We start from the raw sequence: 15,436 nt of genomic DNA on the forward strand, positions 1-15,436 counted from the left end.
AGATGCTGAGTCAGGATGGGAGTCCCTGCCATTCGTGTAGGAGACCCAGATGTGTTCCTGGCTCCTGGCTTTGGCCTGGCCCAGCTCCAGCTGCTGTGAGCATTTGGGGAGTGAACCAACAGATGGAAGATCTCTCCCTTTCTGGCTTTCTTTCTCTTTTTGTCACTCTACCTTTCAAATAAATAAAACTTTATAAATAAATAAATAAATAAATACTTTTTTGGGGGAAGTCTTTGAAACAAAAGAACCCAAAATATTTATTTATTTTGACAGGTAGAGTTAGACAGTGAGAGAGAGACAGAAATAAAGGTCTTCCTTTTCCGTTGGTTCACCCCCCAATGGCCACTGCGGCTGGGGGGCGCACCACACTGATCCAAAGCCAGGAGCCAGGTGCTTCTCCTGGTCTCCCATGTGGGTGCAGGGCCCAAGGACTTGGGCCATCCTCCACTGCACTCCTGGGCCACAGCAGAAAGCTGGCCTGGAAGAGGGGCCACCGGGACAGAATCCGGCGCCCTGACCTGGGTGCCAGCACCGCAGGCAGAGGATTAGCCTATTGAGCCGCGGCGCCGGCCCCAAAATATTTTTTTAAAGATTTATTTATTTATTTATTTATTTGAAAGTCGGAGAGAGAGAAAGAGAGAGAGAGAGAGAGAGAGAGAGAGAGAGAGAGAGAGATCTCCCACCTCTGGTTCACTCCCCAACTGGCTGAAACAGCTAGGGATGGGGCCAGGCAGAGACCAGGAGTCAGAAGCTTCTTCTAGATCTCCTACATGTGTGCAGGAGCCCAAGCACTTAGGCCATCCTCCATTGCTAACCCAGGCATATCAGCAGGGAGCTGGATCAGAAGTGGAGCAGACTGGTCTCAAATCGGAGCCCATATGGGATGCTGGTGTTACAGGTGGCAGCTTTAACCACTATGCCACAACACCAGTCCAAATACAGAATTCTAAAAGTGAGTGGATGGGCTAAATGAAAGATTAGCCAGGGTGTAGAGTAAATTCAAGGCCTAGAAGATTTTATGGAAGTATTCCTTCAGACTATAGCATAAAATAAGAGCAGATGGACCCTATTACATGAAAGAAAAGAGTCATGGAGGAAAGATACAGAAGTCCTAATTAATCCCCTAATAAGAATAGCAGGATAGATTAATGAAATAGACCACAGAATTTCCCAGAAAATATTTCTCATTAAAGAGCTCACTGAATCTTGAAAAGAATAAAACTAAACAAACAACAACAACAAAAACACCTAGACAGAGGATAGTTAAGAGCAAAGATAAAATCCTGAAATCTATCAGAGAAAACCAAACAGGTTACCCATAAAGAAATAAGAATGAAACTGACATCTTGTCAGCCACACAACCTGTAAAGAGATAATGACTGATACAGTCAAAGTGCAGAGGAAAATATCTTTGATCTTAGAATTTTATTCTCCATCTCCCATTCAATATTAGGAGTAAAATAAAGGCATTTTGGGTCTTGCAATGCTAAGATACTTTATGACCTGCAAACACTCCCTGAAAGACTGGACGTTCTCTAGGGAGAGAAGTGGCTTGGAAGAGATAACAGGTTGCAAGAAACCAATGCATGCAAAGCAAGTCGCAGAAGTTCCTGCATCTAAATAAAAAGGATCTTCAACAAAGTTCATGGAAATGTGCATTATCTTTTAATCCCAGTTTTCCATGAACTTGTGGAAGTATCCTCTAAGTATTGATCATGAATTGTTTGGAGGTTTTAAAGTTATAATCCATAACTACAGGGAAACTGGGGCTGACAGAGGAAAAGCAGCTCACTCAGAGCCAAGGGTTTTGTTTGGTAGACCTTTGTTCCCCAGTGTCTACCACGGGCCCAACACAAAACAAACACTTAATAATTGCTTGCTGCTAGAAAGAATGAATGGATTGATGAATGGTTCGGTTAGTATACGACCTTTCCAGAATATTAGCATTTTCATAGAGTGAGATTCACCATCTCTGTGAATCCACCGAGGGTGTTACAGCCATGCGTTGGGTCCTGGGCAGCCAGGGAGGTTTTGTTGCCTGACTGTTCTAGAAACAAGTTTGGATTGTGCTCCTTCCAAGGGCTTCTGGGAAAAATGCCTCTCTGTCTGGCAGCTCTACCCTTCGGCCTGAGGCCAAGCACCCTCTGAACAAACAGCCTGCTGCTTAGTGAGGGAGCAGGGGAGGACAGCCACATGTCTGCAGAGCACACACTTCCTGCTCGCCAGTGCCAGAGGGGTCTTTCCTTCTCTTTGCTCCAGAGCAGCTCCAGATTCTCAACAAAACAAACAGACCACCCCCTTGCCAGGCCCTCACTTTTTTACCGCATGGAAAAAAAAAAGTCATGAATGAAAACTCCGTGCTGCAGTGTCTCCTCACCTCATTCAGTGCTGACAGCCCGAGCCGAGCCTGCACCAAGAAATAATGACCTGGAAACTGGAGGATGCACTCAGACACCATGTACCCCAGATGCAGAGATGCTCCCCAGTGCTATGCATAAAACATGAAGTCACAGCCTCACCTCTGACCAACGCTGGTGTGAAATATGGCCAAGGAGAGGGAAACTCCGTCCTTCGTTTCCTGGGGAGGAGATCATGGTCATCTTCTAGAAAGCGTGAGGAGATATCTTTAACACCCCAAGTAATTCCTAAGACAGTACTGAGTCTCTCTCTCTCTTCCTTCCTTTCTTTCCTTATTTTTTTTTTTTTAAGATTTATTTATTTATTTGAAAGGCAGAGTTACAGAGAGGCAGAGACAGAGAGTGAAAGAGAGAGAGAGAGAAACAGAGAGAGAAGTCTTCCATCAGCTGGTTCACTCCCCAGTTGGCTGCAACGGCCAGAGCTCCGCTGATCTGAAGCCAGGAGCCAGGAGCTTTTTCTGGGTCTCCCATGCGGGTGCAGAGGCCCAAAGACTTGGGCCATCTTCTACTGCTTTCCCAGAACATAGCAGAGAGCTGAATGGGAAGTGGAGCATCCAGGAACTGAGCCGGCGCCCACCTGGGATTCTGGAACTTCAGGCAGCGGCTTTACCCACTACACCACAGCACTAGCCCTGATAGATATTGAGTTTCTAGGAAAGTTCAAGATCAAGGCAAGACAAAAGCAGATCTGACCTGGCTTGATCCCTAACTGCCAGTGGGAATGGGCATGTAGTTTAAATTTCTGGGGAGGCCTCCCTTTGCTAATCTATTGAGCCTATTGTGTCTCCATTTTATATTTATGTTTGTTTATTTTGGGTCTGCATTGCGGCACAGCAAGTTAAGCTGCCACCTGAGATACCTGCATCCCATATGAGCACCACTTCCCATCCCCTTCCCAGCTAACTGATGTGCCTGGGAAAACAGTGGAAGATGGTCCAAGCACTTGAGCCCCTGCCACCTACATGGGAGACCCGGGCAGGAGACCCAGATGGAATTCCCGGCTCCTGGCTTCCCCCTGGCCCAGCCCCGACCATTGTGGCCACTTGGGGAGTGAACCAGCAGAAGAAAGCACTCACTCGCTCTCTCTGTAACACTGCCTTTCAAATAAATAATAAATCTTTAAAATAAAATAAATAATACATACTGAAATCTTAAAAAAGATGTATTTATCATGTGACTCCACTTACAAAGCTCTTTCTAACTCTAAAATCACACGATTTACTATATTTTGGCTGCAATAATTTCCTAGTTCTCTGCTGTCATTCCTATCCAGTCATTTTCTTAGTTATGTAAGTGTTGCCTGAATACCTTCCTGTAAGAATTTTATTCAGTTCCACTGGTACTTTCTTTTTTTTTTTTTTTTTTTTTTTTGACAGGCAGAGTTAGACAGTGAGAGAGAGAGAGACAGAGAGAAAGGTCTTCCTTCCCCCAAATGACTGCTACGGCCGGCACTGCGCCGATCCGAAGCCAGGAGCCAGGTGCTTCTCCTGGTCTCCCATGCGGGTGCAGGGCCCAGGGACCTGGGCCATCCTCCACTGCCTTCCCCAGGCCACAGCAGAGAGCTGGCCTGGAAGAGGGGCAACCGGGACTAGAACCCGGAGTGCCGGTGCCGCAGGCAGAGGATTAACCTAGTGAGCTGCGGCGCTGGCCACTACTGGTACTTTCAAACCACACTCTGACACCAGCCCTCTCAATTGCTGCACAGTTACTAGCCAGCCAGCCATGTGCCAAAAAATGTTAGATGAGGAGCAAAGCAGAGTCCATGCATCCACAACATTTTTTTTTTAAGATTTATTTGTTTGAAAGGCAGAATGTTAGAGAGAGAGAAAGGGAAAGAGAGAGATCTTCCATCTGCTGATTCATTCCCCAAATGGTTATAAGAGCCAGGACTACGCCAGGCAGAAGCCAAAAGCCAGGAACTCCATCCATGTCTACCATGTGGGTGCAGAGGCCCAAGTACTTGGGTCATCTTCCACTGCCTTCCCCCGTACATTAGCAGGAAGTTGGATCAGAAGCCGAGTAACCAGGACTCAAACTGGTGGCATCACAAGTGGCACTTTAACTCACTGCATCACAACATTGGTCCCCCAGGGAACTTTCACTACATAGGAGAAAGACATAAAATAAACGTCTATAAACAAGCAAGTGCATATACAGAATACTTTCAGGTACTAATACAGACCCTGGAAAGGATTTGAATGGTGAAAGAGGACAAATTGGGGGCCCAAGGGAAGAATATTCTAATGATGAGGAATAGCAGTCATCAAAACCCTGAGACAGGAGAGAGCTTGGTGTGGTGGGGAGAAGGCAGTGCAGTGGGGTAGGGTTGGGGGGGTGAGATAACTGAGGGAAGGGGTGTGGCGATGAGCCTGGTCAGGGCAGTGAGGGCCCAAACCACACAGGCCTTTGAGTTTCACTGTAAGTAAAGTCTTTGGTATAAGGGTAATGGAAGCAATCACTGGATGGCTTTAACAAGGGAAGCAATATAACCTGACACAGTTTAGAAATCACTTTGTCTACTGTTTAGAGAGGAAAGAGACCATGCAGCAAACTAAAGAAAAGTTCATGGTTGCTTGGGCTAAGATTAGCATGGGGGAAAGTGAGAAAGGTCTTATTTAGGACACAAGGTACAAAAGTCTACTACAGGGGCCAGTGCTGTGGCGCAGTAGGTTAATCCTCTGCCTGCTTGCGGCGCCAGCATCCCATATGGGTGCTGGTCCTGGCCCCCGCTACTCCTCTTCTGATCCAGCTCTCTGCTGTGGCCTAGGAAATCAGTAAAAGATGGCCCAAGTGCTTGGGCCCCTGTGCCCGCCGGGGAGACCTAGAAGAAGCTCCTGACTCCTGGCTTCAAGTCAGCTTAGCTCCAGCCATTGTGGCCATTTGGGAGTGAAGCAGCAGCTGGATGACCTCTCTACCTCTCTCTCTCTCTCTCTCTCTCTCTCTCTTACTGTCTGTGACTCTATCTCTCAAATAAATAAATAAAATCTTAAAAAAAAAAAGTTGACTATAGGCTCCTACAGAAAATTGTGGTATCATTTTTAATTGCCACTGAATTCTCAGTGAATGGCAGCACACATTCTCTTGTTCCTGCTTAGGATGCTCTGGGTACAATCTCTTTAAAAACCTATCCTGCCTCTCCACTCTTCCCAGCAGAAGTTACCTTGCGGCTTTGATGGGGAACATGGATGTCGCCTGTCTGATCACTCTCCATTTCTTGCCCAGCAAGTTTTGCCCACTGTGGACTTCAACTCCATGTTTCTAGGGCCAAGAAACAGCAGTCCCTAGGAGGCTCATCTCTTCCCCCTTACTCCAGCTTCTAGCCTGCTCGTGTCCTTAGAGCCGCTACATCTTCAACTCTACCTTCCTACCTGTGGGTGCCACCTCCATTGGTTCCTTCACCTCATCTTTTCCAAAGCTCTCCCAAGTCTACTTCCTGAGACGTCAGTGCCCTCTTGCCTTTCCCTCCTGGCCACGTCTCTTGGCGAGAAGCCCCAGCTCGCTGTCCTTACTGCCCTCACCTCTCACTAGCTCACTGGTCGGACTTCCTGGAAACCATTCCTTCTAACTCCTCACCAGCAGCCACCTAACAACCCCACTCACAGGGCTGCTTCTCTGCTCCGGTCTTATTCCTACTCTCTGACCAGTTGGTCTCGCTCTTCCCTTGAAATGGGCTTCTCATACTGCCAGCACCCAGAGGCTGCAGCGCGCATGCTCTTTTTCCAAGCTTGCCTTCCTTCAGAACTCTACTGGGGCTCCCAGGGTCGTGGGCTCACTCCTTTGGTATTCTGACCCTGCAGGATCTCTGTGGGTAATAATCTCCATGATCAGGGCTTTAGCTACCTTATTGCTGATAATGCAAATTGCCCCCTCTCCATCTCGGATCTGTCTCCCCCTCCTCCTGTCTCTCTCCTTTTCCCCATGGCACTGTCATTCAACTTCCTACTTCCTTCCCCGGACAGCTCACTGATCTGCCTATACTTGTTACTTTCCCCTATTCATCCTCCGTAAGGCACCAGAGTAATCTTTTCAACAGTAAAACAACATGCCATTTCACTTCTGAAATCCTTCCACGCCTCCACACCTGTAGAACAAGCTTACCAATTTCTTACCTAGAATATTACATTTTCATCTGGCCTGTCTTGCTTTTTAAGTCTGATCTCATACTGTTCTTCTCCAAGTACCTCTGCTTGACACCTGTTGGGAATTCTCTGAAAATTCCATGTTTCTTATTAGGTGAGCTTTTTAATTTTCGAGGCCCAATGCAAAGCCTCTTGTCAAGAAACCCAAGGCGTGACAGCACAGCACTGAGTGCAGAGCCCCTGTGAGCAGAGGACCTGTGCCTGCAGAGCTCGCTCACCCGCGCAGCCACTCTGCTTCTCCCTCATGGCTTTTTGTGAATTCTACTCTACTTGAAATGACCTTTCCTACATCCCTGACTGGCAAACTTCTAGTTACTCTTACCGGACTAGTGCAGGTAGTTCTTAACTTTTTAAAGTGGTCACTATTTCTTTAAGAATATGTTGAGGGGCTGGCCTTGTGACATAGCGGGTTTGGTCACTGCCTACAATGCCAGAATCTCATAAGGATGCCGGTTCCGGTCCCAGCTGTTCTACTTCTGATCCGGCTTCCTGCTAATGTGCCTGAGAGGGCAGTGGAAGATGGCCTAAGTGTTTGGGCTCCTGCCACCCACATGGGAGACCCAAATGGAGTTCTAGGCTCCTGGCTTTGACCTGGCCGTTAAGGCCATTTGGAGAATGAACCAGCGGATGGAAGATCTCTCTCCTTCCCTCTCCCTGTGTAACTGTGCCTTTTGAATAAATAAATAAATAAATAAATAAATAAATCTTAAAAAAAAAAAAAGAAGAAGAGGGAGAGAGATTCGTTCCACTGTCCCTACTAGGATTTTCTGGTCCTTCCTGGGGGTGGGCAAGGCACTGCTTCCTCTCTGGGGCCTCCTCCATCCCTCTGTTGGTACTGCAATGGTTACAAGTGACTTCTTGAGGTCCCACCATCTGTATTAGACATACTGTACCTTGACTCACTAGATGTTTTGTCACCATTTTCACAGAAGAGGATCTGAGGTTCAGAGCAGGGCTTCTCCGGGAGAGCGGCTCTCTCCAGCCACCTGCCCCTCGGTCACGTTCCCCCTGCTGGAGTTCACCTTTCACACCGAGTTCAGGAAACTGCAGAGGTGCTACTCTGCTCATCCCCGCACTGCCCGAGCCTCTTCCACAGAGTGCCCGCTAGGTGAACGTTAGATGAATGAGTATATGACTATCCCACAGCTGCTTCTTGTGGGCACAGCCCAGTCAGTACATGGTCTTCACTAATGATTGATTATTTGAGAAACGCAGTAATTGCCTCCACAAAAGATGCCACATCCCTATCCCTAGGATTCTCGTAAACTTGAACTAGCAGGGAGCAACTGCCCACTGAGAACTCTGAGTCAAACTCCACTACCCCAACTCTGAGGTTCCCAAGCCCGAGTATTTATTTCACTCCCCTAGAGAATCTTCTACTTATCTGTGGGCCTGCCAGCTCTTACATCTGTTCTTCAGGTATTTCTGATAAGATGTTAGTGGTTTTCTAAAAACACAGATTCCAATCACTTTGGGCGAATATTTACTCAGTAAACATAAATACACTTTGGGGTTTAGGTGAGTGATTAAATATCTTGATATTCAGATTTAAATGACTTAACAATGTTGGATTCTTGGCTGTCTTTTTCCCCCCACTTTTTAAAAGTTTATTTATTTGAAAGGCAGAGTGACAAAGAGAGGGACAAAAACATATCTTCATTTTGCTGGTCCATTCCCCAAATGCCTGCAACAGCTGGGACTGGGCCAGGTTGAAGTCGAGACAAGAACTCCATCTGGGTTCCCATGCTGGAGGCAGGGTCCCAGGTACTCGGGCCTTCACCTGCTGCCTCCCAGGATGTGGGTTAGGAAGCTGGATTGTAAGTAGAGGAGGGACTTGAGCCCAGACATATGTGATGTAGGCATCCCAACCAAGAGTTTAACCTGCTGTACTACTTACCCTTTTTTCCATTTGTATGTGAATGCCTAGCACTATGGGAAACATCCTATGGATGGAATTAGAAATGATTATGCTTTTCAGTAGTGAGCGTTTAGCCCAGTGGTTGAGATGTTCACGTCCTACAAGAGTGCCTGGATTTGGAGCACCTAGATTTTATTTCTGACTCCAGCTTCCCACTAATGCAGTCCCTGCGAGGCAGCGTGAGGAGCAGGGACGACTCAATGATCAGGTCCCTGGCCTCCTTGTGGGAGACGTGGATTGCTTTTCCCCTGCCCCAGCCCAGCCCAGCCCAGCTACTGAGGGTATTTGGGGAATATAACAGCAGATAGGATCTCTCTGTCTGCTTCTCAAATACACTGTAAAAGTAATTATTAAGGGGCCGGTGTTGCGTAAGGGTTAAGCCTCTGCCTATGATGCCAGCATCCCATATGTGTGTTGGTTCAAGTTCCAACTCCTCCACTTCTGATCCAGCTCCCTGCTGATGTGCCTGAGAAAGCAGCAGAGCATGGCCCGTGCTTGGGCCCCTACACCCACATGGGAGACATAGAAGAATCTCTTGGCTCCTGGTTTCGGTCTGGCCACTGCAGCAATTTTGGGAGTGAACCTGCAAATTGAAGATCTCTCTCTCTTTCTCTCTCTCTCTCTCTCTCTCTAACTCTGCCTTTCAAATAAATAAAATAAATCTTCAAAGAATTTTTTTTAATTTTTAAAGAAATGATATTTTTCAGCTCTGGAAAACATTTAAACTTTTGGAAATGATTATGTTTTTCAGTTTTCACTGAACTGCTACTAGGGCTATTTGATCTGTCCCTGATGTAGCTGACTTTGGCATATCTACTCCGGTTCTTAGATCCAGGAAGAGAATAACAAGCAACCCTTAAATTCTTGTGAAGCCAATGATTTCATCTCCCTCCCCGAGACTTGAAAATCCAAACCCCTATTTGAGTTTTCCTAGATGCCGTGATTGAACAAGGTTCCCTAGGCAGTGCTGGGGTCCCAGGTCTGACCCAGCTTTGAGGACCCTGCAGTTAAAGACTGCCTGGGACAGCCACCTGCGGTATCGGTCCTTTGCAGGACAAACTTACCGTCAGGGAGGACTGAGCCATGAGCAATGGAAGGGTTGGTGCACAATGTGAAGGCCAGCTTTTCTTCTTTTGGAAGCTGCATCCTCTGTGGTCAGCAGAAACAAAGGCAAGACCAAGACATCTGCTCCCCTCTCTTCCTAGCAGGGAACTGTCAAAAAAAAAAAAAAAAAAAAAAAAAAAAAAAAAAAAAACAAACCCCAAGTTGTTGGGGGTGTGTGTGTGTGTGGTGCATTTTGGAAACTTTTTGTTAAATTTTTAACAATTTTAAGAGACTTTTGAAAGGTTTTACATAGAGTCAAACATGACAAAATACTAATAAAAAGCTCCAGTATAGCTCTTTCCAAATACTATGCTAAGGATTTCAACAAATATTTTCCATTCTTGTAATAACCCATGAAATGAGTTTTAGATTTACTATTCATATTTTATGGAGGAAACCAAGACAGTAGGTTAAGTAATTTATTCAGAGTCCCATGATAAGCAAGGGGAATTGCTGGGGTTTGAAGGCTCTATTTGGTCTCAGTCTTCCTCCCCGTGAGTATGATATACTGGCTCTTAGTTGTAGAAAGAACCACTTCACTCACATCGCACTGCAGAGCAGTGCCCCCCATGTTCCATTTCCCTCTTCTCCACTAAAGCCATCCTACGACCAAGGCCAGGTCAACTTTTCTTCCTCTATTGCTTTAATTCTGTCACCACCTGCTTGAACCACTTCCTGTAGCCCACAGGAAGTTCACCCGGCTTCTTCACCAGGCCCCGTCCTTATCTTACAGAATAGCCCTTCTCTGGCCTCTGCAGCCTGCAGTTGAGACGTAAGAGATAGCAGTGCACTGGAAGGAAGGAAATAAATATTTTCCAGCAGGAACAATGATGCTTTCTTGTCTTGCAGATCAAATGCTTGGGGATTTTTCATTTTTCATTCCTAGGGAAAGGCAGCTTACTTAAATGCTTCTGAAGAGAAACAAAATCCTAGAATTTAAGTTTACATTTTCCTCAACAGCCGTGATGATCTGAAGTTCACACATTCCATCTGAGTGCCTACTTGTTCATCCCATCTCTCCTTCCCAATTTTATTTATACTGTTGTTAGGTTTTTGTTAAGCAAAAAAGAAAAGTCTGCTAAAAATTTTTTGACTTGATTTCACAAAATTATTTATTTACTTTTTTTTTTTTTTTCATTTTATTTGAAAGGCAGAGAGATGGAAAGAGAAAAACAGAAGCACAGAGATCCTCCACCTGCTGGTTTACTACTTAAATATATGCAACAGCGAGGGCTGGGCCGGCTGAAGCCAGCATCCAGGAACTACACTGGAGTCTCACTTGGGTGGGAAGGACACAAGTACTTGGATCATAACCTGCTACCTCTCATGGATCAGAGGTGCAGTAGCTGGAACTTGAACCAAGCACTCTGGTATGGGGGGTGGGCATCCCCAGTGGCAACTTAACCTCTGAGTCTGCCCCTTGACTTGGCTTCTAAATTTAATTCACAAATCAAAACAAATGAAAAATTTTTTAAAAAAGATCTCATGAGCAAAAATCAGGAGAAAGAAGGTACAGACTTTGAATGAATTTATATAAAACCTCACAAATATTTTCTACCTTCATTACAATAAAGTATTATAGGCAATATTTAAGGGACTGGTGTTGTGGCTTAGTAGGTTAAGCTGCCACCTGCGATACTGGCATCTCATATGAATGCTAGTTCTAGTCCCAGCTGTTCCACTTCCAATCCAGCTCCCTATTAATGCACCTGGGAACGAAGCAGAAGACGGCCAAAATACTTGGGCCCCTGCCACTCACTTAGGGAGACCTGAATGGAGTTCCAGGCTTCAGGCTCTGGGCTTTGGCCTGGCTGAGCCCCAGCCTTTGAAGCCATTTGGGGAGTGAACTAGCAGATAGATTTCTCTCTCTGTCTCTCCCTCTCTGTGCAATACTGCTTTTCAAATACATTTTTTGAAAATCTTAAAAAAAAGGTAATATTTTAAACAAAGAGATTATCAATGACACTTTCCATATCTTAAATTACTAATGGTGGCCAACGTACAATTCAATTCTTTTATTTTTTTATTTTGTTATTTTTTGACAGGCAGAGTGGACAGTGAGAGAGAGACAGAGAGAAAGGTCTTCCTTTGCCATTGGTTCACGCTCCAATGGCTGCTGCAGCCGGCGCACTGCGGCCGGCGCATGGCGCTGATCCGAAGGCAGGAGCCAGGTGCTTCTCCTGGTCTCCCATGCGGGTGCAGGGCCCAAGCATTTGGGCCATCCTCCACTGCCCTCCCAGGCCACAGCAGAGAGCTGGCCTGGAAGAGGGGCAACCGGGACAGAATCCAGCGCCCCGACTGGGACTAGAACCCGGTGTGCCGGCACCGCAAAACAGAGGATTAGCCTAGTGAGCCACGGCGCCGGCCCACAATTCAATTATCTTTGCCATCTGTTGCTTGCTAGAAACTTTATTGTTGGCCGGTCGGGGCGCTGGATTCTGTCCCGGTTGCCCCTCTTCCAGGCCAGCTCTTTGCTGTGGCCTGGGAGGGCAGTGGAGGATGGCCCAAGTGCTTGGGCCCTGCACCCGCATGGAAGACCAGGAGAAGCACCTGGCTCCTGGCTTCGGATCAGCGAGATGCGCTGGCCACAGCGGCCATTGGAGGGTGAACCAACTGCAAAGGAAGACCTTTCTCTCTGTCTCTCTCTCTCTCACTGTCCACTCTGCCTGTCAAAAAAAAAAAAAAAAAAAGAAACTTTATTGTGGTTTTCCAAGGAAATTCTAATGAGAGGTTCCTCTAAAAACAAGAAGAATTAGAAGAGAAGGAAGGGACAAAGAAGAACAACAAGAAGGAGAAGGAGAAGAAGGGGGAGAAAGGAAAAGAAAGAGCAAAAAATCTTGGAGCAAGTGTGTTGCCCAGCTGCTGGGACCTTGCCTCCCACACTGGAGTGCCTGAGCTCAATTCGTGGCTCTGGCTCTGGCTCCAGCTTCTCGCTAATACAAACCCGGAAAGGCACTGGTGATGGCTCAAGTTCCTGCCATGCACATTGAGACTTGGATTGAGTTCCCAGTTTCCTGCTCTGGCCTAGCCCAGCCCTGGCTATTTAGGGCATATGGGGAGTAAACCAAAAGATGGTAGATCTCTCTCTCTCCCCCCCCCCCCCCCCCCGTCTCTCTAATTTAAAAATTACTAATAAAAATCTTATATTTTTTTGCTGGATATACATACTAACTTTTTTCTTGTCTGATTCTATCCAATTGCTTGATGGTGTTTTGATTGAAGATTTATTAGGAGAGCTCCACATTTTGAACAAACACACTGAAAACGCTCTTCCTGTTGAACAAAAGGTATGAGGAAATAAGTCAATGTTTTTTTGTTTGCTATGTAATGATTCAACGACTTTTCTCTAATTTGTACTAAGCTATCTTATCAGTAATCTCTACTTTAAAAATTCTATTTGTGGGACCAGTGCTGTGGTATATCAGGTGAAGCCACTGCCAGCAGTGCTGGCATTCCATATGGGTGAGGGTTCCAGTTCCAGCTGCTTCACTTCTAATCCAGCTCTCTGCTACATACAGCCTGGGAAAGCAGTGGAAGATGGCCCAAGTCCTAGGGCGCATGTGTGGTGGAATGAGAAGGCCATGCCAAGATGGCCACTGGCAAGCAAGCAAGCGTCAGTTACTCAGGAATGGCTTCGAAACACACCTGGCAACAGAGCCTGCCTGGCAACAGGCTGTGATTGGATGGCTTCGGAAACTGCCTGGCAACAGGCTGTGATTGGTTAGGGCATAAACCACCCCTTGACCGGATTGGCTGCCTTGGCTATTTAAGCTGCTGTACCAACTGAAATAAACGAGTCTGCGGGCTGCTCGCTTCTGGCCTGCTTTCCCCCGACTCCCGGGGTCTGTGTGGTGACTCTGCACCTCTTGCCCCCACCACGCTCCTCCTCTCAGAACAAATCACCTACATGGGAGACCCAGAAGAAACTCCTGGCTCTGGATCAGCCCAGTCCTGGCTGTTGCAGACATTTGGGGAGTGAACCAGTAGATGGAAGACTTCTTTCTTTGCCCCTGCCTCTCTGTAACTCTGCCTTTCAAATAAATAAATCTTTTAAAAATGTTATTTGTTTGATAAGCAGAGGATTACAATTTCCAGCCCTCTGATGGGTTGTATCCCCGCCTCTGATTGGCTGTTATCACAGCCTCCTGACTGGTTGTCATTCTAGCCCTCTGACTGGTTATTAGCTGTAATTCTGTTCTCCTGATTGGTTAAATCTAGGTAGGCATTTTTGTTCATAAAGAGTCAGTGCCCCAGGCTTCTTAGGACAACTCCTCTCTTGGAGTCCCCCCACCTGACTGCTGCTGCAGGTGCTCTTCACTGCAATAAATCTTGCTTTGCTCACTGTCGCCATCAGCATGGAAATTATTTGACATGAGACAAGAACAGAGATCACCTTGAGATTGCTTTCACTGTCTTGTAATACTGTCGTTGGGGCAGCTGTCAGGTAGCTAGAAACTTGTCTAGAGACAGGAGAAAAGACTGGGCGGGACCCTGGAGTCAGGGCTTCTCTCCCTCCCTAAATATCTGTGTGAACTGAGGTTGGCCAACTTTTGGGCCTCATTTCCTAATCTGATTGGGAAAAAAAAAAAAAAAAAGGTGGGTGTAAGGGTTGGCTACCAGAGGATCAAGGATTCATGGGCCCCTGAGGTCAAACTGAAAAAGTCTCAACCACCCTTCCTCCCCAGGACCACCCCAGAACCCTCCCACATCCTTCTACTCCCCAGGAATGTTTAAATCCAGGCTCCCTGGCTCCAGGGCCTTGCCAGAGCCAGGCTGCCCCAGGCAAGCCTGTGTTCTAGGCAACAGACTACAGGGAGCACATCCCAGCCCCGCCTAGGAGAAGCCCCTTTCTGCAACCACAGAGAAGCCATCAATGGTTAATTTCACTCACAATAACCTGAAACGGATTCAGACTGCGATGTGCAGCATCTCCTGGCACCACACCCGCTTTGGAAAAAAAAGACAAGAAAAAGAAATGTGCTTGAGTTCAGCTGCAATTTAATCAGCAGAATGATTAATCAATTAATTATTCCATTCACTGAGCATTACTGAGTGTTTACCATATGCATCCTTGTACAGCTAGAGTAGGAAGTGCAACGGACGAGTAGCCCAGGGAGGGCCAGCCTCAGCACCTGGCTTGGTGACCTGTGTCTCACCCCAACACCCACACACCCAGGGAGGTCTTCAGCGGCTCCCCACCCTACAGTTTGTCTTTCCCACATGAATTTTCTACAGTCATCATTTTAAAGTGACAGTCTTCCTAAAGCCCTTGCTTAAAATTCTAAGCTTTCTACCACCCTGAACGATAAAGAGCTTCTGAACAGGCACACAAGGCCTCCAGGGAGGGGTCTCAGTCACCCCTTCAGCCTTATCGGCAGCTGCTCCTGGCTACAAACCTCCCCTAATGCTAACACCAAACTCTGAGCCATTCCCTGGCACATAAACGCGGTTTCCCCCTTCACCACTTAATTTAGTCCCTTCCCTGTTTAAACTGCCAGCACTGACTTTAAGATCCCCCTCTGCCTGGGACAGCAGTGGAAGACGGCCCACGTCCTTGGGCCCCTGCACCTGCGTGGGAGACCAGGAGGAAGATCCTGGCTCCTGGCTTCCAATCAGCTCAGCTCCAGCCGTTGGGATCATGTGGAGAGTGAACCAGCGGATGGAAGACCTTCCTGTCTCTCCCCCGCCCCGTCTATAACTTTACCACTCAAATAAATTTTAAAAAATCTAAACAAAACAAAAAAACATGCTCCCCCCATCTGCAGAGCTGCTCTGACCTCATTAACCCACCTCTGTCTATCTCTACTCTCTTATCCCATTGCATTACAATTATCTGCTTATTTTTGTGTCTTCTCCAC

At 46.8% G+C, this 15,436-nt stretch overlaps 1 protein-coding gene across 5 annotated transcripts in view; it reads right to left on the reverse strand.

The window, feature by feature from the left end:
* XRCC2 (X-ray repair cross complementing 2) overlaps positions 1–15,436 on the reverse strand; it is a 169,183-nt gene that overhangs the window by 41,610 nt on the left and 112,137 nt on the right. For 4 of the 5 annotated variants that reach the window (XR_009865977.1, XM_062192894.1, XM_062192893.1 and 1 more), the window contains exon 3: positions 12,751–12,851. The exons of the other annotated variant lie outside the window; for it this stretch is intronic. Coding sequence is in view for 3 of the 4 variants with exons in the window: in XM_062192894.1 (XP_062048878.1) it covers positions 12,751–12,851 (101 nt within the window). In the remaining variant the exon portion in view is untranslated. The remainder of the gene's footprint in view (positions 1–12,750; positions 12,852–15,436) is intronic. 5 annotated transcript variants of the gene reach the window in all.

The sequence above is a fragment of the Lepus europaeus genome, chromosome 5, assembly GCF_033115175.1.
Source record: "Lepus europaeus isolate LE1 chromosome 5, mLepTim1.pri, whole genome shotgun sequence".
Taxonomy (NCBI): Eukaryota; Metazoa; Chordata; class Mammalia; order Lagomorpha; family Leporidae; genus Lepus; species Lepus europaeus.